Source organism: Cyclopterus lumpus, chromosome 7 (genome assembly GCF_009769545.1).
Source record: "Cyclopterus lumpus isolate fCycLum1 chromosome 7, fCycLum1.pri, whole genome shotgun sequence".
Classification (NCBI taxonomy): domain Eukaryota; kingdom Metazoa; phylum Chordata; class Actinopteri; order Perciformes; family Cyclopteridae; genus Cyclopterus; species Cyclopterus lumpus.
Genome location: NC_046972.1, coordinates 24,683,427 through 24,708,426, shown reverse-complemented (window position 1 = coordinate 24,708,426; position 25,000 = coordinate 24,683,427). Strand labels below are relative to the sequence as shown.

Genomic DNA, 25,000 nt, shown 5'->3' with positions numbered 1-25,000 from the left:
ATGCCTCCATGCCTCCTTGTCTCCTTGTCTCCTTGTCTCCTCCTCCTCATGCCTCCTTGTCTCCTTGTCTCCTCAGGGACTCTAACCCACGGATCGGGGACATCTTGCAGAAGCTGGCTCCGTTCCTGAAGATGTACGGAGAATACGTGAAGAACTTTGAGGGAGCGATGGAGCTGCTGAACATCTGGACGGAGAGGTCGTCCCCTTTCCAGAGCATCGTGCAGGAGATCCAGGTGTGTGTGTGACAGTGTGTGACAGTGTGTAGCTGTGTGTGACAGTGTGTGACAGTGTGTAGCTGTGTGTGACAGTGTGTAACAGTGTGTAGCTGTGTGTGACAGTGTGTGACAGTGTGTAGCTGTGTGTGACAGTGTGTAGCTGTGTGTGACAGTGTGTGACAGTGTGTAGCTGTGTGTGACAGTGTGTGACAGTGTGTAGCTGTGTGTGACAGTGTGTGACAGTGTGTAGCTGTGTGTGACAGTGTGTGACAGTGTGTAGCTGTGTGTGACAGTGTGTAGCTGTGTGTGACAGTGTGTGACAGTGTGTAGCTGTGTGTGACAGTGTGTGACAGTGTGTAGCTGTGTGTGACAGTGTGTAACAGTGTGTAGCTGTGTGTGACAGTGTGTAGCTGTGTGTAACAGTGTGTGTTGTGTAGCTGTGTGTAACAGTGTGTGTTGTGTAGCTGTGTGTAACAGTGTGTGTTGTGTAGCTGTGTGTAACAGTGTGTAGCTGTGTGTAACAGTGTGCGTTGTGTAGCTGTGTGTAACAGTGTGTGTTGTGTAGCTGTGTGTAACAGTGTGTGTTGTGTAGCTGTGTGTAACAGTGTGTAGCTGTGTGTAACAGTGTGTGTTGTGTAGCTGTGTGTAACAGTGTGCGTTGTGTAGCTGTGTGTAACAGTGTGTGTTGTGTAGCTGTGTGTAACAGTGTGTAGCTGTGTGTAACAGTGTGTGTTGTGTGGCTGTGTGTAACAGTGTGCGTTGTGTAGCTGTGTGTAACAGTGTGCGTTGTGTAGCTGTGTGTAACAGTGTGTGTTGTGTAGCTGTGTGTAACAGTGTGCGTTGTGTAGCTGTGTGTAACAGTGTGTAGCTGTGTGTAACAGTGTGTGTTGTGTGGCTGTGTGTAACAGTGTGCGTTGTGTAGCTGTGTGTAACAGTGTGCGTTGTGTAGCTGTGTGTAACAGTGTGCGTTGTGTAGCTGTGTGTAACAGTGTGTGTTGTGTAGCTGTGTGTAACAGTGTGTGTTGTGTAGCTGTGTGTAACAGTGTGCGTTGTGTAGCTGTGTGTAACAGTGTGTGTTGTGTAGCTGTGTGTAACAGTGTGCGTTGTGTAGCTGTGTGTAACAGTGTGTGTTGTGTAGCTCTGTGTAACAGTGTGTAGCTGTGTGTAACAGTGTGTGTCGTGTGGCTGTGTGTAACAGTGTGTGTTGTGTGGCTGTGTGTAACAGTGTGCGTTGTGTAGCTGTGTGTAACAGTGTGCGTTGTGTAGCTGTGTGTAACAGTGTGCGTTGTGTAGCTGTGTGTAACAGTGTGTGTTGTGTAGCTGTGTGTAACAGTGTGTGTTGTGTAGCTGTGTGTAACAGTGTGTAGCTGTGTGTAACAGTGTGTAGCTGTGTGTAACAGTGTGCGTTGTGTAGCTGTGTGTAACAGTGTGCGTTGTGTAGCTGTGTGTAACAGTGTGCGTTGTGTAGCTGTGTGTAACAGTGTGTGTTGTGTAGCTGTGTGTAACAGTGTGTGTTGTGTAGCTGTGTGTAACAGTGTGTAGCTGTGTGTAACAGTGTGCGTTGTGTAGCTGTGTGTAACAGTGTGCGTTGTGTAGCTGTGTGTAACAGTGTGCGTTGTGTAGCTGTGTGTAACAGTGTGTGTTGTGTAGCTGTGTGTAACAGTGTGTGTTGTGTAGCTGTGTGTAACAGTGTGTAGCTGTGTGTAACAGTGTGTAGCTGTGTGTAACAGTGTGCGTTGTGTAGCTGTGTGTAACAGTGTGCGTTGTGTAGCTGTGTGTAACAGTGTGCGTTGTGTAGCTGTGTGTAACAGTGTGTGTTGTGTAGCTGTGTGTAACAGTGTGTAGCTGTGTGTAACAGTGTGCGTTGTGTAGCTGTGTGTAACAGTGTGTAGCTGTGTGTAACAGTGTGCGTTGTGTAGCTGTGTGTAACAGTGTGCGTTGTGTGTAGAGGGAGGAGCGCTGCAGGAACCTCACTCTGCAGCACCACATGTTAGAACCCGTCCAGAGGATCCCTCGCTACGAGCTGCTGCTCAAAGATTATCTGCACCGGCTTCCTGAGGAAGCCCCGGACCACCGGGACGCCCAGAGTACGTAAACAAGCGCACCCATGTGACCTCAGAGGACTAGAGAATACTGTGAAAGACATGTCAACTTATTTAAATATTACTGTGAAAGACATCAACATATTTAAATATTACTGTGAAAGACATCAAAACATATTTAAATATTACTGTGAAAGACATCAACATATTTAAATACTACTGTGAAAGACATCAACATATTTAAATATTACTGTGAAAGACATCAACATATTTAAATACTACTGTGAAAGACATCAACATATTTAAATATTACTGTGAAAGACATCAACATATTTAAATACTTTGATCTTCTCTCAGAGTCTCTGGAGCTGATCGCTACAGCAGCAGAACACTCCAACGCTGCCATCAAGAAGATGGTGAGACACACCTGTCTGTCTCCACCTGTCTGTCTCTGTCTCTACCTGTCTGTCTCTGTCTCCACCTGTCTGTCTCTACCTGTCTGTCTCTGTCTCTACCTGTCTGTTTCTACCTGTCTGTCTCTGTCTCTACCTGTCTGTCTCTGTCTCCACCTGTCTGTCTCTACCTGTCTGTCTGTCTCTGTCTCCACCTGTCTGTCTCTGTCTCTACCTGTCTGTTTCTACCTGTCTGTCTCTGTCTCTACCTGTCTGTTTCTACCTGTCTGTCTCTGTCTCTACCTGTCTGTCTCTGTCTCCACCTGTCTGTCTCTGTCTCTACCTGTCTGTTTCTACCTGTCTGTCTCTGTCTCTACCTGTCTGTCTCTACCTGTCTGTCTCTGTCTCTACCTGTCTGTCTCTGTCTCCACCTGTCTGTCTCTGTCTCTACCTGTCTGTCTCTGTCTCTACCTGTCTGTCTCTGTCTCCACCTGTCTGTCTCTGTCTCTACCTGTCTGTCTCTGTCTCTACCTGTCTGTCTCCACCTGTCTGTCTCTGTCTCTACCTGTCTGTCTCTGTCTCCACCTGTCTGTCTCTGTCTCTACCTGTCTGTCTCTGTCTCCACCTGTCTGTCTCTGTCTCCACCTGTCTGTCTCTGTCTCTACCTGTCTGTTTCTACCTGTCTGTCTCTGTCTCTACCTGTCTGTTTCTACCTGTCTGTCTCTGTCTCTACCTGTCTGTTTCTACCTGTCTGTCTCTGTCTCTACCTGTCTGTTTCTACCTGTCTGTCTCTGTCTCTACCTGTCTGTCTCCACCTGACTCCTCGTCTTGTCTCCTTCAGGACCGAATGAGGAAGCTGCTGAAGGTGTACGAGTTGTTGGGCGGAGAAGAAGACATCGTGAACCCGACCAACGAGCTCATTAAAGAAGGACACATCCTCAAGCTGTCCAACAAGAACGGGACCACGCAGGACCGGCACCTCCTCCTGGTACTCCACTGGCTCCTCCCCCTCTGTCCTCCAGTGTCATAGCACTCCAATGGCTCCTCCCCCTCTGTCCTCCAGTGTCATAGCACTCCACTGGCTCCTCCCCCTCTGTCCTCCAGTGTCATGGCACTCCACTGGCTCCTCCCCCTCTGTCCTCTAGTGTCATAGTACTCCACTGTCTCCTCCTCTAGTGTAATAGCACTCTACTGTCTCCTCCTGTATCATATCACTCTACTGTCTCCTCCTGTATCATATCACTCTACTGTCTCCTCCTGTATCATAGCACTCTACTGTCTCCTCCTGTATCATATCACTCTACTGTCTCCTCCTGTATCATAGCACTCTACTGTCTCCTCCTTTATCATAGCACTCTACTGTCTCCTCCTGTATCATAGCACTCTACTGTCTCCTCCTTTATCATAGCACTCTACTGTCACCTCCTCCTGTATCATAGCACTCTACTGTCTCCTCCTCCTGTATCATATCACTCTACTGTCTCCTCCTCCTGTATCATAGCACTCTACTGTCTCCTCCTCCTGTATCATAGCACTCTACTGTCTCCTCCTCCTGTATCATATCACTCTACTGTCTCCTCCTGTATCATAGCACTCTACTGTCTCCTCTTGTATCATAGCACTCTACTGTCTCCTCCTCTAGTGTAATAGCACTCTACTGTCTCCTCCTGTATCATATCACTCTACTGTCTCCTCCTCCTGTATCATAGTACTCCACTGTCTCCTCCTCTAGTGTAATAGCACTCTACTGTCTCCTCCTGTATCATATCACTCTACTGTCTCCTCCTGTATCATATCACTCTACTGTCTCCTCCTCCTGTATCATAGCACTCTACTGTCTCCTCCTCTAGTGTAATAGCACTCTACTGTATCATAGCACTCTACTGTCTCCTCCTCTAGTATCATAGCACTCTACTGTCTCCTCCTCCTGTATCATATCACTCTACTGTCTCCTCCTGTATCATATCACTCTACTGTCTCCTCCTGTATCATAGCACTCTACTGTCTCCTCCTGTATCATAGCACTCTACTGTCTCCTCCTCTAGTATCATAGCACTCTACTGTCTCCTCCTCCTGTATCATAGCACTCTACTGTCTCCTCCTCTAGTGTCATAGCACTCTACTGTCTCCTCCTCTAGTATCATAGCACTCTACTGTCTCCTCCTCCTGTATCATATCACTCTACTGTCTCCTCCTGTATCATATCACTCTACTGTGTCCTCCTCCTGTATCATAGCACTCTACTGTCTCCTCCTCTAGTGTAATAGCACTCTACTGTCTCCTCCTGTATCATATCACTCTACTGTCTCCTCCTCCTGTATCATAGCACTCTACTGTCTCCTCCTCTAGTGTAATAGCACTCTACTGTCTCCTCCTCTAGTATCATAGCACTCTACTGTCTCCTCCTCCTGTATCAAATAACTATACTGTCTCCTCCTGTATCATAGCACTCTACTGTCTCCTCCTCCTGTATCATAGCACTCTACTGTCTCCTCCTCTAGTATCATAGCACTCTACTGTCTCCTCCTCCTGTATCATAGCACTCTACTGTCTCCTCCTCTAGTGTAATAGCACTCTACTGTATCATAGCACTCTACTGTCTCCTCCTGTAGTATCATAGCACTCTACTGTCTCCTCCTCCTGTATCATATCACTCTACTGTCTCCTCCTGTATCATAGCACTCTACTGTCTCCTCCTCCTGTATCATAGCACTCTACTGTCTCCTCCTCTAGTGTAATAGCACTCTACTGTATCATAGCACTCTACTGTCTCCTCCTCTAGTGTCATAGCACTCTACTGTCTCCTCCTCTAGTATCATAGCACTCTACTGTCTCCTCCTCCTGTATCATATCACTCTACTGTCTCCTCCTGTATCATATCACTCTACTGTCTCCTCCTCCTGTATCATAGCACTCTACTGTCTCCTCCTCCTGTATCATAGCACTCTACTGTCTCCTCCTCTAGTGTAATAGCACTCTACTGTATCATAGCACTCTACTGTCTCCTCCTCTAGTATCATAGCACTCTACTGTCTCCTCCTCCTGTATCATATCACTCTACTGTCTCCTCCTCCTGTATCATATCACTCTACTGTCTCCTCCTGTATCATATCACTCTACTGTCTCCTCCTCCTGTATCATAGCACTCTACTGTCTCCTCCTCTAGTATCATAGCACTCTACTGTCTCCTCCTCCTGTATCATATCACTCTACTGTCTCCTCCTGTATCATATCACTCTACTGTCTCCTCCTCCTGTATCATATCACTCTACTGTCTCCTCCTCCTGTATCATAGCACTCTACTGTCTCCTCCTCTAGTATCATAGCACTCTACTGTCTCCTCCTCCTGTATCATATCACTCTACTGTCTCCTCCTCCTGTATCATAGCACTCTACTGTCTCCTCCTCTAGTGTAATAGCACTCTACTGTATCATAGCACTCTACTGTCTCCTCCTCTAGTGTCATAGCACTCTACTGTATCATAGCACTCTACTGTCTCCTCCTCTAGTATCATAGCACTCTACTGTCTCCTCCTCCTGTATCATATCACTCTACTGTCTCCTCCTCCTGTATCATAGCACTCTACTGTCTCCTCCTCCTGTATCATATCACTCTACTGTCTCCTCCTGTATCATATCACTCTACTGTCTCCTCCTCCTGTATCATATCACTCTACTGTCTCCTCCTCCTGTATCATAGCACTCTACTGTCTCCTCCTCCTGTATCATAGCACTCTACTGTCTCCTCCTCTAGTATCATAGCACTCTACTGTCTCCTCCTCCTGTATCATAGCACTCTACTGTCTCCTCCTCCTGTATCATAGCACTCTACTGTCTCCTCCTCTAGTGTAATAGCACTCTACTGTATCATAGCACTCTACTGTCTCCTCCTCTAGTGTCATAGCACTCTACTGGCTCCTCCTCTAGTATCATAGCACTCTACTGTCTCCTCCTCCTGTATCATATCACTCTACTGTCTCCTCCTCTAGTATCATAGCACTCTACTGTCTCCTTCTCCTGTATCATAGCACTCTACTGTCTCCTCCTCCTGTATCATATCACTCTACTGTCTCCTCCTCTAGTATCATAGCACTCTACTGTCTCCTCCTCTAGTATCATAGCACTCTACTGTCTCCTCCTCCTGTATCATATCACTCTACTGTCTCCTCCTGTATCATATCACTCTACTGTCTCCTCCTGTATCATATCACTCTACTGTCTCCTCCTGTATCATAGCACTCTACTGTCTCTTCCTCCAGTGTCATAGCACTCTACTGTCTCCTCCTGTATCATAGCACTCTACTGTCTCCTCCTCTAGTGTAATAGCACTCTACTGTATCATAGCACTCTACTGTCTCCTCCTCTAGTATCATAGCACTCTACTGTCTCCTCCTCCTGTATCATATCACTCTACTGTCTCCTCCTGTATCATATCACTCTACTGTCTCCTCCTCCTGTATCATAGCACTCTACTGTCTCCTCCTCCTGTATCATAGCACTCTACTGTCTCCTCCTCTAGTGTAATAGCACTCTACTGTATCATAGCACTCTACTGTCTCCTCCTCTAGTATCATAGCACTCTACTGTCTCCTCCTCCTGTATCATAGCACTCTACTGTCTCCTCCTCCTGTATCATAGCACTCTACTGTCTCCTCCTCTAGTGTAATAGCACTCTACTGTATCATAGCACTCTACTGTCTCCTCCTCTAGTGTCATAGCACTCTACTGTCTCCTCCTCTAGTATCATAGCACTCTACTGTCTCCTCCTCTAGAGTCATAGCACTCTACTGTCTCCTCCTCTAGTATCATAGCACTCTACTGTCTCCTCCTCCTGTATCATATCACTCTACTGTCTCCTCCTCTAGTATCATAGCACTCTACTGTCTCCTCCTCCTGTATCATAGCACTCTACTGTCTCCTCCTCTAGTATCATAGCACTCTACTGTCTCCTCCTCTAGTATCATAGCACTCTACTGTCTCCTCCTCCTGTATCATAGCACTCTACTGTCTCCTCCTCCTGTATCATAGCACTCTACTGTCTACCTGTCTCTCTCTCTGCAGTTCAACGACAGGTTGCTCTACTGCGTTCCGAAGCTGCGTCTGATTGGTCAGAAGTACGGCGTCCGCGCTCGCATCGACGTGGACGGGATGGAGGTGAGACAGCATCAGCTGATTGACACTCAGTGACGCCTGTCTCACTCTCTATTCACCTGTCTCTCTCTCTCTCTCTGTCCAGCTGAAAGAGACCAGCAGCGTTGCAGCATCCAGGACGTTCCTGGTGTCTGGAAAACAGAGATCTCTGGAGCTGCAGGCCAGGTACAGACAGACAGACAGACAGACAGACAGACAGACAGACAGACAGACAGACGTTTTCTCACATATTTTCTGTGTCTGCAGGACGGAGGAGGAGAAGAAAGACTGGATTCAGGTAAAGACTCACCTGTCTGCAGTGATGTCTGATATGTATTTATGTATTTATGTATTTATATGTGTTACTGTGTGTTCAGGCCATCCAGGCGACCATCCAGAGACACGAGCAGACGATGGAGAGCTTCAGACATCTCACCTGTTCTCTGAGGGACGACGAGTCCACGCCGCCTCACTCCCCGGTAACAGCTGGTCCCAGACCAGACTCTACTGAACCCAGACCAGACTCTATTGAACCCAGACTCTATTGAACCCAGACCAGACTCTACTGAACCCAGACCAGACTCTATTGAACCCAGACTCTATTGAACCCAGACTCTATTGAACCCAGACCAGACTCTACTGAACCCACACCAGACTTTACTGAACCCAGACCAGACTCTACTGAACCCAGACTCTACTGAACCCAGACCAGACTCTACTGAACCCAGACCAGACTCTACTGAACCCAGACCAGACTCTACTGAACCCAGACCAGACTCTATTGAACCCAGACCAGACTCTACTGAACCCAGACTCTACTGAACCCAGACCAGACTCTACTGAACCCAGACCAGACTCTATTGAACCCAGACTCTATTGAACCCAGACCAGACTCTACTGAACCCAGACCAGACTCTACTGAACCCACACCAGACTTTACTGAACCCAGACCAGACTCTACTGAACCCAGACCAGACTCTATTGAACCCAGACCAGACTCTACTGAACCCAGACTCTACTGAACCCAGACTCTACTGAACCCAGACCAGACTCTACTGAACCCAGATCAGACTCTATTGAACCCAGATCAGACTCTACTGAACCCAGACCAGACTCTATTGAACCCAGACTCTATTGAACCCAGACTCTACTGAACCCAGACCAGACTCTACTGAACCCACACCAGACTCTCTACTGAACCCACACCAGACTCTATTGAACCCAGACCAGACTCTACTGAACCCACACCAGACTCTATTGAACCCAGACTAGACTCTACTGAACCCAGACTCCACTGAACCCAGACCAGACTCTACTGAACCCAGACTCTACTGAACCCAGACCAGACTCTACTGAACCCACACCAGACTCTATTGAACCCAGACCAGACTCTACTGAACCCACACCAGACTCTATTGAACCCAGACTAGACTCTACTGAACCCAGACTCCACTGAACCCAGACCAGACTCTACTGAACCCAGACCAGAATCTACTGAACCCAGACCAGACTCTACTTAACCCAGATCAGACTCTACTGAACCCAGACTCTACTGAACCCAGACCAGACTCTACTGAACCCAGACTCTACTGAACCCAGACCAGACTCTACTGAACCCAGACCAGACTCTACTGAACCCAGACTCTACTGAACCCAGACTAGACTCTACTGAACCCAGACCAGACTCTACTGAACCCAGACCAGACTCTACTGAACCCAGACTCTACTGAACCCAGACCAGACTCTACTGAACCCAGACCAGACTCTATTATACCCAGACCAGACTCTACTGAACCCAGACCAGACTCTACTGAACCCAGACCAGACTCTACTGAACCCATACCAGACTATATTGAACCCAGACCAGACTCTACTGAACCCAGACCAGACTCTACTGAACCCAGACCAGACTCTATTATACCCAGATCAGACTCTCTGTCCTTTTGTCCTCATGTATTCCTGACCTTATGTTCTTGTGTCCTCCTGTCCTTATTTCCTCCTGTCCTTGTCCTCCTGTCCTTGTGTCCTCCTGTCCTTGTGTCCTCCTGTCCTTATTTCCTCCTGTCCTCATGTCCTTATGTCCTCATGTCCTCCTGTCCTTGTGTCCTCCTGTCCTTGTGTCCTCCTGTCCTCATGTCCTTATGTCCTTGTGTCCTCCTGTCCTTATTTCCTCCTGTCCTCATGTCCTTATGTCCTTGTGTCCTCCTGTCCTTATTTCCTCCTGTCCTCATGCCCTTATGTCCTTGTGTCCTCCTGTCCTTATTTCCTCCTGTCCTCATGTCCTTATGTCCTTGTGTCCTCATGTCCTCCTGTCCTCCTGTCCTTGTGTCCTCCTGACCTTATGTCCTTGTGTCCTCATGTCCTTGTGTCCTTCTCTCAGAGCTGTGTGGAACTTGGAAAACGAGCTCCGACTCCCATCCGAGAGAAGGAGGTGACGCTATGTATGAAATGTCAGGAGCCGTTCAACTCCATCACCAAGAGACGGCACCACTGTAAAGCCTGTGGACACGTACGTTCATCAATATCTCATAATCAATAATCAATAGCACCGCTGTAAAGTACTGTACTACATCTCAGAGGTAACTGTTGTACTTCATAGAGTACTATGGTACATATCAACTGCCTCTTGTTCGTTGGCTCCAGGTGGTTTGTGGGAAATGTTCGGAGTTCCGAGCTCGTCTTTCGTACGACAACAACCGCACCAACCGTGTCTGTGTCGACTGCTACGCCATGTTGGTGGGAATGTCGACTTCACCCGCCGCCATGAGCAGCAGCACCCAGAGGAGACGCTCCATCCTGGAGGTTAGCCTGACCTCACCGTGACATCACCGTGACATCACTCTGACCTCACCGTGACATCACTCTGACCTCACCGTGACATCACCGTGACATCACTCTGACCTCACCGTGACATCACTCTGACATCACCGTGACATCACTCTGACCTCACCGTGACATCACTCTGACCTCACCGTGACATCACCGTGACATCACTCTGACCTCACCGTGACATCACTCTGACCTCACTCTGACATCACTCTGACCTCACTCTGACATCACCGTGACATCACTCTGACCTCACCGTGACCTCACCGTGACATCACTCTGACCTCACCGTGACATCACTCTGACCTCACCGTGACATCACCGTGACATCACTCTGACCTCACCGTGACATCACTCTGACCTCACCGTGACATCACCGTGACATCACTCTGACCTCACCGTGACCTCACTCTGACCTCACCGTGACATCACTCTGACCTCACCGTGACATCACTCTGACATCACCGTGACATCACTCTGACCTCACCGTGACATCACTCTGACCTCACCGTGACATCACTCTGACATCACCGTGACATCACTCTGACCTCACCGTGACCTCACCGTGACATCACTCTGACATCACCGTGACATCACTCTGACCTCACCGTGACATCACCGTGACATCACTCTGACCTCACCGTGACCTCACCGTGACATCACTCTGACCTCACTCTGACCTCACCGTGACATCACTCTGACCTCACCGTGACCTCACCGTGACATCACTCTGACCTCACCGTGACCTCCTCTCCACAGAAACAGGCCTCCCTGGCCGCCGAGCACAGTGTGATCTGTAGTTTTCTTCACCACATGGAGAAAGGAGGCGGGCGCGGCTGGCAGAAGGCCTGGTTCGTTATCCCTGAAAACGAGCCGCTGGTGCTCTACGTCTACGGAGCTCCACAGGTACCGTATACAAGATGGGTGTGGGGGGGTTTGAGGAGGACTTAAGGAGGTGTGAGGGGGGATGAGGATTACTTGAGGGGGTTTGAGGAGGACTTAAGGAGGTGTGAGGGGGTTTAAAGAGGACTGTATACAAGATGCGTGTGGGATGGTTTGAGGAGGACTTAAGGAGGTGTGAGGGGGGATGAGGATTACTTGAGGGGGTTTGAGGAGGACTTAAGGAGGTGTGAGGGGGTTTAAAGAGGACTGTATACAAGATGCGTGTGGGATGGTTTGAGGAGGACTTAAGGAGGTGTGAGGGGGGATGAGGATTACTTGAGGGGGTTTGAGGAGGACTTAAGGAGGTGTGAGGGGGTTTAAAGAGGACTCGAGGAGGGGTGAGGCGGTTTGATGAGGACTTGAGGAGGCTTGAGGAGGTGTGAGGGGGTTGAAGGAGGACTTTAGGGGGTTTAAGGAGGACTTGAGAAGGTGTGAGGAGGTTTAAAGAGGACTCGAGGAGGGGTGAGGCGGTTTGATAAGGACTTGAGGAGGCTTGAGGAGGTGTGAGGGGGTTGAAGGAGGACTTTAGGGGGTTTAAGGAGGACTTGAGAAGGTGTGAGGAGGTTTAAAGAGGACTGCAGGAGCGTTGAGGAGGACTTGAGGGGGACTTGAAGAGGGTCAAGGAGGACTTAAGGTTTAAGGATGACTTGAGGGGGTTTGAGGATATATTACCCATGATGCTCTCTGAAGAAATCAGATGTATTGATCATCTCTCCAGGACGTGAAGGCTCAGCGCAGCGTTCCTCTGATTGGCTTCGAGGTCTCTCTTCCTGAGTCATGTGACCGGCTGGAGCGACGCCACGCCTTCAAGATCTCCCAGAGTCACCTGACCCTGTACTTCAGCGCTGAGGGGGAGGAGCTGCAGCGGCGGTGGATAGACGTCCTGCTGAGGGCCGGGAGGGGGGAGGAGCCTCAGGTCCACCGGCCAATCGTGGAGAGTCTGGAGGAAGAGGGGGAGGAGCTGGCGTCTGCAGCGGAGGGGGAGAACACGTGATCCTATTGGATGAGCAAGGATGACAACGATGAAGATCCTTTTTCTATTGGAAACCATTACAAAACCATTACATACACACACACACACACACACACACTGCATGATTTCTCCTCGCTGTCAGACACAAAATGGCGTCTCTCTCTTCTTCACCTTGTTTTTTATCACTGTGACGCAGTGAGGTGGGCGGAGCATCTTCTCACAGGAAACATGAGAACCACAGTGTTTTTTTCTCCCCTCAGTTTGGTCTGAAACACCACAGTACCCATAAGCCTCAGCTGCTATGGAGACACGCCCACCATCCATCAGCAGTAAGAAGCTCTCTGATTGGACGTTTCCTGGAACATGAAGCTGCTGTGATGAACAGCTCAGTCTCTGGTTGGACGGTTCCGGACCGCTGGGCTTTACGTTCCCTCAGTTTGGTCTTAAGGACTACAGTACCCAGAAGCCTCAGCCGCCGTCTGCTTCATGTTGGCTCAGAGAATTTAGAGAACGTTGGCTAATATCCACAATGTCATGTGACCTGGACCAACAACGTCAACAACACAATAAAAACGGATATTTGTCGGACCCCCTGGTGGCCACCTGTCGGCCCCGTGTCGAACACCTGTCGGCTGTCAGACCACCTGTCGGACTTTTGTCGGACCCCCTGGTGGCCACCTGTCGGCCCCGTGTCGGACACCTGTCGGCTGTCAGACCACCTGTCGGACATTTGTCAGACCACCTGTCGGACTTTTGTTGGACCCCCTGGTGGCCACCTGTCGGCCCCGTGTCGAACACCTGTCGGCTGTCAGACCACCTGTCGGACTTTTGTCGGACCCCCTGGTGGCCACCTGTCGGCCCCGTGTCGAACACCTGTCGGCTGTCAGACCACCTGTCGGACTTTTGTCGGACCCCCTGGTGGCCACCTGTCGGCCCCGTGTCGAACACCTGTCGGCTGTCAGACCACCTGTCGGACTTTTGTCGGACCCCCTGGTGGCCACCTGTCGGCCCCGTGTCGAACACCTGTCGGCTGTCAGACCACCTGTCGGACTTTTGTCGGACCCCCTGGTGGCCACCTGTCGGCCCCGTGTCGGACAGCCATCTTCAACCCGACACGATCAACAACAGATTCTTCTGTTTTTTAAAAGATAAAGTTTGTGGTTTCCTGAAAACAGACAGTAGACGTCAACAGTCGAAAGGAGGGAAGAAGAAGAAGAAGAAGAAGAAGAAGAAGACGACAGATACACGTATCCTCTTTAAATGCACTTAGAAGACATTTTAATGTTTGACGTTTCCCCTGAAGAAGAAACTTTTTAAACTTTCCGAACCTGCCAATCAAAGCGCCTGTCTGGAAGTTTCCCAGCAGCCTCTGCTCCATCAGACCCGAAGCCGCTCTGCTGGAGAGGTTTGGTACTGCAGGTTTTTATAAAGTCCCTGAAGACGTCTTATTAGTAATATATTTATTTCTTCGAAAGTTCATGACTTGAAAAGTCCAAATAAAACTAAAGAAGATTCAGAATGTTGGACATCTACTCGTCTCAAAACAGTTTGGAACACAGTCAACTTTTATTCCACCAACGTTTGTTTGTTTGTTTGTTTGTGGTTAAAAAAAGTCACAAAGCTGAAACCCTCAGATGACGTTGAGATGATGATGATGATGATGAAGACTACGTTTACATGCACAACATATACTGTTATTTGACGTTATTTAAATTTACTTTATTGTTATAAACTCTTATTGTGAAAGGAAAGATTCACTCATGTCTTCATCTGAAGCTCATATGATGTATATTAATACTATATATATAAATATATATATTAAACATACATGAGATAGAATATTAGTGTTTATGTGCGACATTTGAAGACGTCTCTTTGGACAATGAGCGATTCTTTTTATTGAGAAGAAAAATGAACTGAGATTAAAAATACGAGACTTCTTCAGAACTGATGAAGACGAAGAAGGTTTTTCTTTTTGGACTTTCATGTAAAACATTTGAAGAGGAGTTTTTTAACAGATGAGGTCAGAGGTCAGATGACGAAGCCGACCCCAGTTGTTTTTCTCTCGTCACTTCCAGCAGTTCCCATTTCTCCCTCCATCTCTACTGACACGTTTTGGACAAAGTGTTTTGATAGTGAAAAGATTATTGATATGATTATTGTTATTCTGATGAATCTGTCTGATGAACTGATGTTTCCGTGTTTATGAGTCCGGGTTGTGTTTGATGTTCACTTGATGCAAGTTGATGCAAGAAGTAAAACAAAGAGTAAAGATTTTGTAAATATAATTTATTCTCCTGTGGACCCCGTCGGTCATGTGACTATGTAAAGGTTAAAGGTCAACGCTCCCGATCACCGCACAGACAGAGCCAATCGGACTGTTTGTGTTTCGGCGGCGGCCATGTTGGTTCCACAGTTTAGATTATCGGCTGACAGGGTGAAGCTAAAAGGAACAATCTTAAGGTTCCATGTTTCACATATACATCAGTTTCCCCCTGTCTCTAGTCTTTGTGCTAAGCTAAGCTATCAGTTTACCCCTGCTTCTAACCTTTGTGCTAAGCTATCAGTTACCTCCCAGTCTCCAGTCTTAATGTTAAACTAAACTATCAGTTTACCCGTTTCCAGCCTTGGTGCTATGCTAAGCTAGCAGTTTACCCCTGTCTCCGGTCTTTTTGCTAAGCTAAGCTATTAGTGTACCCCTGTTTTAAGCCTTGGTGCTATGCTAAGCTAGAAGTTTACCCCTGCTCTCAGTCTTTGTGCTAAGCTAAGCTAGCATTTCCACTTGCTGCAGTCTTTGTGCCGAGCTGGGCGAGCAGTTTTCCCCTCTTTTCAGTGTTTGTGCTAAGATAGGCTAACCAGGTCCTGAACACACAGAACACACAGTGTTTGTGCTAAGCTAGGCTATCCAGGTCCTGAACACACAGAGATGGAACGTTTTAAAACTGGATTTATGAACTCGTTGAGCTGCGTCACTAACACGGTGCTCGGTCTGGTCGTGGCTCTGGTTGTCCAGCGGCGTGATAACCTCCCTCACTGGGAACGAAGGAAGTAACCAGTAACTCCGCCTTATTGTTCTCATCATCACCGGTTGTCTCGATGTGGTGGAAAACATTTAAAAGTTCAATCTGCGTGACTTGTGATAAGCAGTTGTTTACTTTTTGTTCTATTTTTAGAGAGTTTTGCAGACTGGTTGCAGCCAGTCTGGACTGGTTCTGACTGGTTCTGACCAGTGTGTTTATGATGCAGTTAATTGTGTTGTATCAGTGTGGACTTTCTCTTCATGTGCCAAAGCACGTTTTCAAAACTACACAGTATTCCGTATACAGAGCTTGTGAAATTGTTGGCCATCGGATTATGTTTCAGTATATTTCTTGTTGTTGCTTTTGGGCTAGTTTTGGGCTGGTTTTGGGCTAGTTTTGGGCTGGTTTTGGGCTGGTTTTGGGCTGGTTTTGGGCTGGTTTTGGGCTGGTTTTGGGCCGGTTATACCGAGAGACGAACAGGAGGTTGTTACACAAGCTAGCTGTAGCTTGGAGGCTAGCTCTCAAACACACTGGATAATTAATATGATTTCTGCTACAACTCATTAAAGTTAACGTCCAAACAGCAAAAACCACGTTAGCTAAACACTCGCTAGCAGACCAGGAGATACAGAGGTATGGCTATATGAAGATATAGAGATATGGATGTATGGAGATATCAAGTTATAGAGATATGGAGGTATATGGATATATGGAGGTATGAAGAAATAAAGGAAATATAGAGATACAAAGATGTGAAGATATGGAAAAATAAAGATATAAAGATCTTGTTCCTGATTTTAGTCGTTTTATTCACTTGTGTTTCTGGTTCGTCTCTCGTTATAACCGCCCGTCAGCAGAACCAGTAAACACCGACTTTAACCTGTAAGAAGAAGTTTGAATTGGTTTATTTACAGCCAGTGAAAACCGGTTCCAACTGGTTTGAATTATTTCTAACCGGTTCTAACCTGTTGCGGGTACTAACTGGCTCTATCTGGTTTTGACTAGTTAGAACCGCTTCTTACCGGTTTTAACTGCTTCTACACATTTTTAAACGGTTCTAACTGCTTTTAACTGGTTCTAACCGGTCAGAGCTGGTTCTGTTCTATGTATTTCGCCTTACAGTTTTATTGAACCTTTCTTGTGCCAAATGAGACGACGTGATCGCTGTCGGTGGTTTTGTATTTATTTCCCTTTTTTAATCCAAAGTGTTACTATTATATTTGTGTTTTTTACTTCCTGATCTGGATATGGTTCTCCTCATCCTGTTATGGGCTGCTGTTACCATGGAGACCTTCACACAGATGAAGCTGAACGTGGTTCAGTAATGTGTAGGCGTGAAGTAGATGAATAATCTGAGCTCTCCTGTCGGCCATCTTTGTTACTGAGGCGCTAACCGGCTCTACGCTCCAAATACGTTTTGATAGTTTGTTTGCTGGATTAAATCCAACCAGAACACATCTCTTTCCCCCCAGGAGACCAATCAGAACACAGCGTCTCTCTCCGGGTGTAACAGCAGGTTGTGTTCTTCTTCCTGTTGTAGATTGGGTATCTTGTTATTATTGAGTATTGATTGATTGATTGATTGCAGGTTATTGGTTAGTGGCCGGCCACTGCCTTCCATCCTGTTCCCATCATGCCCTTCTGTTTCCCATCATGCCCTTCTGTAAGAAAATACAATGAGAAATGTGTATGAGGTTATAAATGAAATAAAAACATAAAATATGAAACTACTATTCTACTACTACTACTACTACTACTACTAATAATAATATTACTACTAATCCTACGACTACTTCTACTACTATTACTACTTCTACGGGCGAATGTGACTCAGTGGAGAGCAGGGTCGTCCTTCAATCAGAGGATCGGTGGTTCGATCCCCGGCTCCTCTAGTCCATGTCGATGTGTCCTTGGTTAAGACACTTGACCCCAAATGTCTCCTGTAGCTGTTCTACGGTGTGTGAATGTTAGTTAGTCCTGATGGACAGGTGGCACCTTAGCTCCTCCCATCAGTGTGTGAATGTTAGTTAATAGGTAATATGTAATAGGTAACAGATAATAGATAGTAGGTCATATGTAATAGATAATAGTTAATAGATAATAGGTAACATGTAATAGATAATAGATAGGTAACAGATAATAGGTAACAGACAATAGGTAACAGACAATAGATAACAGACCATAGATAACATATAATAGGTAACAGACAATAGATAACAGATAATAGGTAACAGACAATAGATAACAGACAATAGGTAAAAGACAATAGGTAACAGACCATATATAACATATAATAGGTAACAGACAATAGATAACATAATAGGTAACAGATAATAGGTAACAGACAATAGATAACATATAATAGGTAACAGACAATAGATAACAGATAATAGGTAACAGACAATATGTAACAGACCATAGATAACATAATATATAACATAATAGGTAACAGATAATAGATAACAGACAATAGGTAACAGACAATAGGTAACAGACCATAGATAACATAATAGGTAACCGACAATAGGTAACAGACAATAGTTAACAGACAATATATAACAGACAATAGGTAACAGATAATAGATAACATATAATAGGTAACAGACAATAGGTAACAGACAATAGTTAACATATAATAGGTAACAGACCATAGATAACATAATAGATAACATAATAGGTAACAGACCATAGATAACATAATAGATAACATAATAGGTAACAGACCATAGATAACATAACAGACAATAGATAACATATAATAGGTAACAGACAATAGGTAACAGACCATAGATAACATAATAGGTAACAGATAATAGGTAACAGACAATAGGTAACAGACAATAGATAACAGATAATAGGTAACAGACAATAGGTAAAAGACAATAGGTAATAGACCATAGATAACATATAATAGGTAACAGACAATAGATAACATAATAGGTAACAGACAATAGATAACATAATAGGTAACAGATAATAGGTAACAGATAATAGGTAACAGATAATAGGTAACAGACAATAGTTAACAGACAATAGATAACAGACAATAGGTAACAGATAATAGGTAACAGACAATATATAACATATAATAGGTAACAGACCATAGATAACATAATAGATAACATAATAGGTAACAGATAATAGGTAACAGACAATAGGTAACAGACAATAGATAACAGATAATAGGTAACAGACAATAGGTAAAAGACAATAGGTAATAGACCATAGATAACATATAATAGGTAACAGACAATAGATAACATAATAGGTAACAGACAATAGATAACATAATAGGTAACAGATAATAGGTAACAGACAATAGTTAACAGACAATAGGTAACAGATAATAGGTAACAGACAATATATAACATATAATAGGTAACAGACCATAGATAACATAATAGATAACATAATAGGTAACAGATAATAGATAACAGACAATAGATAACAGACAATAGGTAACAGACAATAGGTAACAGACCATAGATAACATAATAGATAACATAATAGGTAACAGATAATAGATAACAGACAATAGATAACATATAATAGGTAACAGACAATAGGTAACAGACCATAGATAACATAGTTAACAGACAATAGATAACAGACAATAGGTAACAGATAATAGTTAACAGACAATAGATAACAGACAATAGATAACATATAATAGGTAACAGACAATAGGTAACAGACCATAGATAACATAATAGGTAACAGATAATAGGTAACAGACAATAGGTAACAGACCATAGATAACATAATAGATAACATAATAGGTAACATATAATAGGTAACAGACAATAGGTAACAGACCATAGATAACATAATAGATAACATAATAGGTAACAGATAATAGATAACAGACAATAGATAACAGATAATAGGTAACAGACAATAGGTAACAGATAATAGGTAACAGACAATAGATAACATATAACAGGTAACAGACCATAGATAACATAATAGGTAACAGATAATAGATAACAGACAATAGATAACATATAATAGGTAACAGACAATAGGTAACAGACCATAGATAACATAATAGGTAACAGATAATAGGTAACAGATAATAGATAACAGACAATAGATAACATATAATAGGTAACAGACAATAGGTAACAGACCATAGATAACATAATAGGTAACAGATAATAGATAACAGACAATAGATAACATATAATAGGTAACAGACAATAGGTAACAGACCATAGATAACATAATAGGTAACAGATAATAGGTAACAGACAATAGGTAACAGACAATAGATAACATATAATAGGTAACAGACAATAGATAACAGACAATAGGTAACAGACAATAGATAACATAATAGGTAACAGATAATAGGTAACAGACAATAGGTAACAGACAATAGATAACATATAATAGGTAACAGACAATAGATAACAGATAATAGATAACAGATAATAGATAACAGACAATAGATAACAGACAATAGATAACAGATAATAGGTAACAGACAATAGATAACAGACAATAGATAACAGACAATAGGTAACAGACAATAGATAACAGATAATAGGTAACAGACCATAGATAACATAATAGGTAACAGATAATAGATAACAGACAATAGATAACATATAATAGGTAACAGACAATAGGTAACAGACAATAGATAACAGATAATAGATAACAGACAATAGATAACAGACAATAGATAACAGATAATAGGTAACAGACAATAGATAACAGACAATAGATAACAAACAATAGGTAACAGACAATAGATAACATATAATAGGTAACAGACAATAACTAATAGGTAACAGACAATAGATAACAGATAATAGGTAACAGACAATAGATAACAGACAATAGGTAACATATAATAGGTAACAGACAATAGATAACAGATAATAGATAACAGATAATAGGTAACAGACAATAGATAACAGACAATAGTTAACAGACAATAGATAACAGACAATAGGTAACAGATAATAGGTAACAGATAATAGGTAACAGACCATAGATAACATAATAGATAACATAATAGGTAACAGATAATAGATAACAGACAATAGATAACAGACAATAGATAACATATAATAGGTAACAGACAATAGATAACAGACAATAGGTAACAGACAATAGGTAACAGACCATAGATAACATAATAGATAACATAATAGGTAACAGATAATAGGTAACAGACAATAGGTAACAGACAATAGATAACAGATAATAATAGGTAACAGACCATAGATAACATAATAGGTAACAGATAATAGGTAACAGACAATAGATAACATAATAGGTAACAGATAATAGGTAACAGACAATAGATAACAGATAATAGGTAACAGACAATAGATAACAGACAATAGGTAACAGATAATAATAGGTAACAGACCATAGATAACATAATAGGTAACAGATAATAGGTAACAGACAATAGATAACATATAATAGGTAACAGACAATAGATAACATAATAGGTAACATATAATAGGTAACAGACAATAGATAACAGATAATAGGTAACAGACCATAGATAACAGACAATAGATAACAGACAATAGGTAACATATAATAGGTAACAGACCATAGATAACATAATAGATAACATAATAGGTAACAGATAATAGATAACAGACAATAGATAACATACAATAGATAACAGACAATAGATAACAGACAATAGGTAACAGACAATAGATAACATATAATAGGTAACAGACAATAACTAATAGGTAACAGACAATAGGTAACATATAATAGGTAACAGATAATAGGTAACAGACAATAGTTAACAGACAATAGATAACAGACAATAGGTAACAGATAATAGGTAACAGACAATAGATAACAGACAATAGGTAACAGACAATAACTAATAGGTAACAGACAATAGATAACAGATAATAGGTAACAGACAATAGATAACAGACAATAGGTAACAGACAATAGATAACAGACAATAGGTAACAGACAATAGATAACATATAATAGGTAACAGACAATAACTAATAGGTAACAGACAATAGGTAACATATAATAGGTAACAGATAATAGGTAACAGACAATAGTTAACAGACAATAGATAACAGACAATAGGTAACAGATAATAGGTAACAGACAATAGATAACATATAATAGGTAACAGACCATAGATAACATAATAGATAACAGACAATAGATAACAGACAATAGGTAACAGACAATAGGTAACAGACAATAGATAACAGACAATAGATAACAGACAATAGTTAACAGACAATAGATAACAGACAATAACTAATAGGTAACAGACAATAGATAACAGATAATAGGTAACATTCATCAGAGGGACGGTGACAAACATTCATGATGTCAACATAAAAAATCATAAAAAACATTTAAAAAGTTTTACCTTTGAAGCCGAATGAACTGTACATTCTATAAAAACACAAGTAACTCAAGTACTGCACTTTGTGGAACCTTGTACCATGTTTATACTTCTACTACATCTCAGAGTAAATATTTAATTTTGACTGGTCTACATTTATCTGAGTTACTTTAATTAATATGAAAATAACTTCAACCAGCTTTGTTAACCTCTTAATTACCTCTTATTAATACATCAGTAATAATAATGACCTTTAGCTAATATTAGTTTACTTTTGACATTTTATAAGGTATTGTCATTATTATCATTATCACCTCGTGCCTTAATAACTTTCTTATCCAGTCTTTGGTGAGGCCCAAGACTAAGCCCAGCCCCCCGGCCCTCTGATTGGACAGCCCACCTGTCAGTCTGAGCTCTGCCGATCCGCTGACGTCACCTCGGATTTCCCCGCCACTGTCACTTCCCGTAACAGTCCACAAACAAGATGGCGGCTCTCGGCAGCAAGCAGCTCATTGGCTGTCAGCTAACGCAGCTCATTGGCTGTCAGCTAACGCAGCTCATTGGCTGTCAGCTAACGCAGCCCCAGTCCTGTTGGCTGTGGTGAGAAGCCCCGCCTCCTGCAGGAGAGCGACACACAGAAACAGAAGAAGTAGAAAGAAACGTATTTAATTATTATTAAATACGTTTAAAATCTCAATGAATCCCAAAATCATCTAATGTATTGAATCTATGTTCATCCGACAATAAATAAATAAATCTTTATTCACTTCGTGTCATATTTCAGCACTTTATGCAAATTTAAATGAATAAAAATAAATAAAGAAGAACTTTGCTCCTTCACATTAAATAACAATACATATTAGACACAATTATAATGAAACATAATTATGCACAAGTTATTTATATTACAAATGAAATAATAAACATGCATTCGCTTCACTGTGAAACACATGTTTTATACTCAGTGTGTATACTAGGTGGTAAAATGTAAATGATGAGTTGAAGTGTGTCTGGTCTGTGTGTCGTATCTCTGTCACAGCGGCTCCGCACCAACCCTGTAGTCCGCCTGTCTGCGGTTCAGAGCCCAGAGGAGGACTCGAACCTGTGACCAGGACCTTTAATGGGAAGCATGCCGCGGTGATTCTTTGATCCTCCGGTGGCTGCTGGGTAATAAAGTGTCCGTGAAAACGTCTCTGGGATCATGTCGGCCGTCGGCTCGGACCAGAACCGGAACCGGACCGCAGCCGATCCAGAGCTGCAGGAGGCCGGGGTCCTGCAGCCGCAGACCGTGTTCGTCATCCTGGACTCGGCTGAAACTCTCAACCTGGTCCGGTGAGTCCGGAAGTTCCGGGGAAGACAAACTCCATTCAGAAATGTGTATTTGCTCGTTGCCTAAAGAACATGAGTCCGATCTGTGGTGCCTTCGGGTGACATCGGCATATTAAGTACTTAAGTTGTGTTCAATGTCTCAGTGTTGTGTTCAGTGTCTCAGTGTTGTGTTCAGTGTCTCACTTCAGTGTTGTGTTCAATGTCTCAGTGTTGTGTTCAGTGTCTCAGTGTTGTGTTCAGTGTCTCACTTCAGTGTTGTGTTCAATGTCTCACTTCAGTGTTGTGTTCAATGTCTTAGTTCAGTGTTGTGTTCAATGTCCCAGTTCAGTGTTGTGTTCAATGTCTCAGTTCAGGGTTGTCTTCAGTGTTGTGTTCAGTGTCTCACTTCAGTGTTGTGTTCAATGTCTTAGTTCAGTGTTGTGTTCAATGTCCCAGTTCAGGGTTGTGTTCAATGTCTCAGTTCAGGGTTGTGTTCAATGTCTCAGTTCAGTGTTGTGTTCAATGTCCCAGTTCAGTGTTGTGTTCAAGGTCTTAGTTCAGTGTTGTGTTCAAAGTCTTAGTTCAGTGTTGTGTTCAATGTCCCAGTTCAGTGTTGTGTTCAATGTCCCAGTTCAGTGTTGTGTTCAATGTCCCAGTTCAGTGTTGTGTTCAAGGTCTTAGTTCAGTGTTGTGTTCAAGGTCTTAGTTCAGTGTTGTGTTCAATGTCCCAGTTCAGTGTTGTGTTCAATGTCCCAGTTCAGTGTTGTGTTCAAGGTCTTAGTTCAGTGTTGTGTTCAAGGTCTTAGTTCAGTGTTGTGTTCAATGTCCCAGTTCAGTGTTGTGTTCAATGTCTCAGTTCAGTGTTGTGTTCAAGGTCTTAGTTCAGTGTTGTGTTCAGTGTCTCAGTTCAGTGTTGTGTTCAATGTCTCAGTTCAGTGTTGTGTTCAAGGTCTTAGTTCAGTGTTGTGTTCAATGTCTCAGTTCAGTGTTGTGTTCAAGGTCTTAGTTCAGTGTTGTGTTCAATGTCTCAGTTCAGTGTTGTGTTCAAGGTCTTAGTTCAGTGTTGTGTTCAGTGTCTCAGTTCAGTGTTGTGTTCAATGTCTCAGTTCAGTGTTGTGTTCAAGGTCTTAGTTCAGTGTTGTGTTCAATGTCTCAGTTCAGTGTTGTGTTCAAGGTCTTAGTTCAGTGTTGTGTTCAATGTCCCAGTTCAGTGTTGTGTTCAATGTCTCAGTTCAGTGTTGTGTTCAAGGTCTTAGTTCAGTGTTGTGTTCAGTGTCTCAGTTCAGTGTTGTGTTCAATGTCCTGGTTGTCTCCAACCTGCCTAGAGACAGAACCTTAGACTCAAATTATCATCATTATCAATCAATATCAATCAATATTGATTGATATTAATCGTCACTCTACTTTCATCAAAACAGGAAGTGGGAGGTGGCGGTTTGTTTGTTTGTTTGTTTGTTGCTTTTCTTAAAAATCAAAAAGATGAATCTTTAACATTTAAATGATAAATGTAACACACACACGCAGACACACACACATGCAGACACACACACACACACACACACACACACACACACACACACACACAAGCAGACACACATGCAGATACACACACACACGCAGACACACACACACACAAGCAGACACACACACACACACAAGCAGACACACACACACACAAGCAGACACACACACAGACACACACACACACACAAGCAGACACACACACACACACAAGCAGACACACAAGCAGACACACACAAGCAGACACACAAGCAGACACACACACACACACAC

General features: G+C 43.5%; 2 protein-coding genes across 4 annotated transcripts in view; both read left to right on the top strand.

The window, feature by feature from the left end:
- fgd1 (FYVE, RhoGEF and PH domain containing 1) overlaps positions 1-14,387 on the top strand; it is a 15,559-nt gene extending 1,172 nt beyond the window's left edge. The window contains exons 2-13 of the mRNA XM_034536370.1: positions 77-233; positions 2,164-2,302; positions 2,615-2,673; positions 3,491-3,637; positions 7,711-7,803; positions 7,886-7,965; positions 8,047-8,077; positions 8,157-8,258; positions 10,160-10,288; positions 10,423-10,581; positions 11,365-11,511; positions 12,266-14,387. Of these exons, the coding sequence (XP_034392261.1) occupies positions 77-233; positions 2,164-2,302; positions 2,615-2,673; positions 3,491-3,637; positions 7,711-7,803; positions 7,886-7,965; positions 8,047-8,077; positions 8,157-8,258; positions 10,160-10,288; positions 10,423-10,581; positions 11,365-11,511; positions 12,266-12,541 (1,519 nt within the window). The 3' untranslated portion in view covers positions 12,542-14,387. The remainder of the gene's footprint in view (positions 1-76; positions 234-2,163; positions 2,303-2,614; positions 2,674-3,490; positions 3,638-7,710; positions 7,804-7,885; positions 7,966-8,046; positions 8,078-8,156; positions 8,259-10,159; positions 10,289-10,422; positions 10,582-11,364; positions 11,512-12,265) is intronic.
- Positions 14,388-22,513: 8,126 nt separating this feature from the next.
- The window catches only part of tfe3a (transcription factor binding to IGHM enhancer 3a), a 21,497-nt gene continuing 19,010 nt past the window's right edge, over positions 22,514-25,000 (top strand). Inside the window, exon 1 of one of the 3 annotated variants that reach the window (XM_034536366.1) lies at positions 22,514-23,230. In XM_034536366.1, coding sequence (XP_034392257.1) covers positions 23,100-23,230 — 131 coding nt within the window. In that variant the 5' untranslated portion in view covers positions 22,514-23,099. The remainder of the gene's footprint in view (positions 23,231-25,000) is intronic. The other 2 variants (XM_034536365.1, XM_034536364.1) reach the window with 2 other exon arrangements.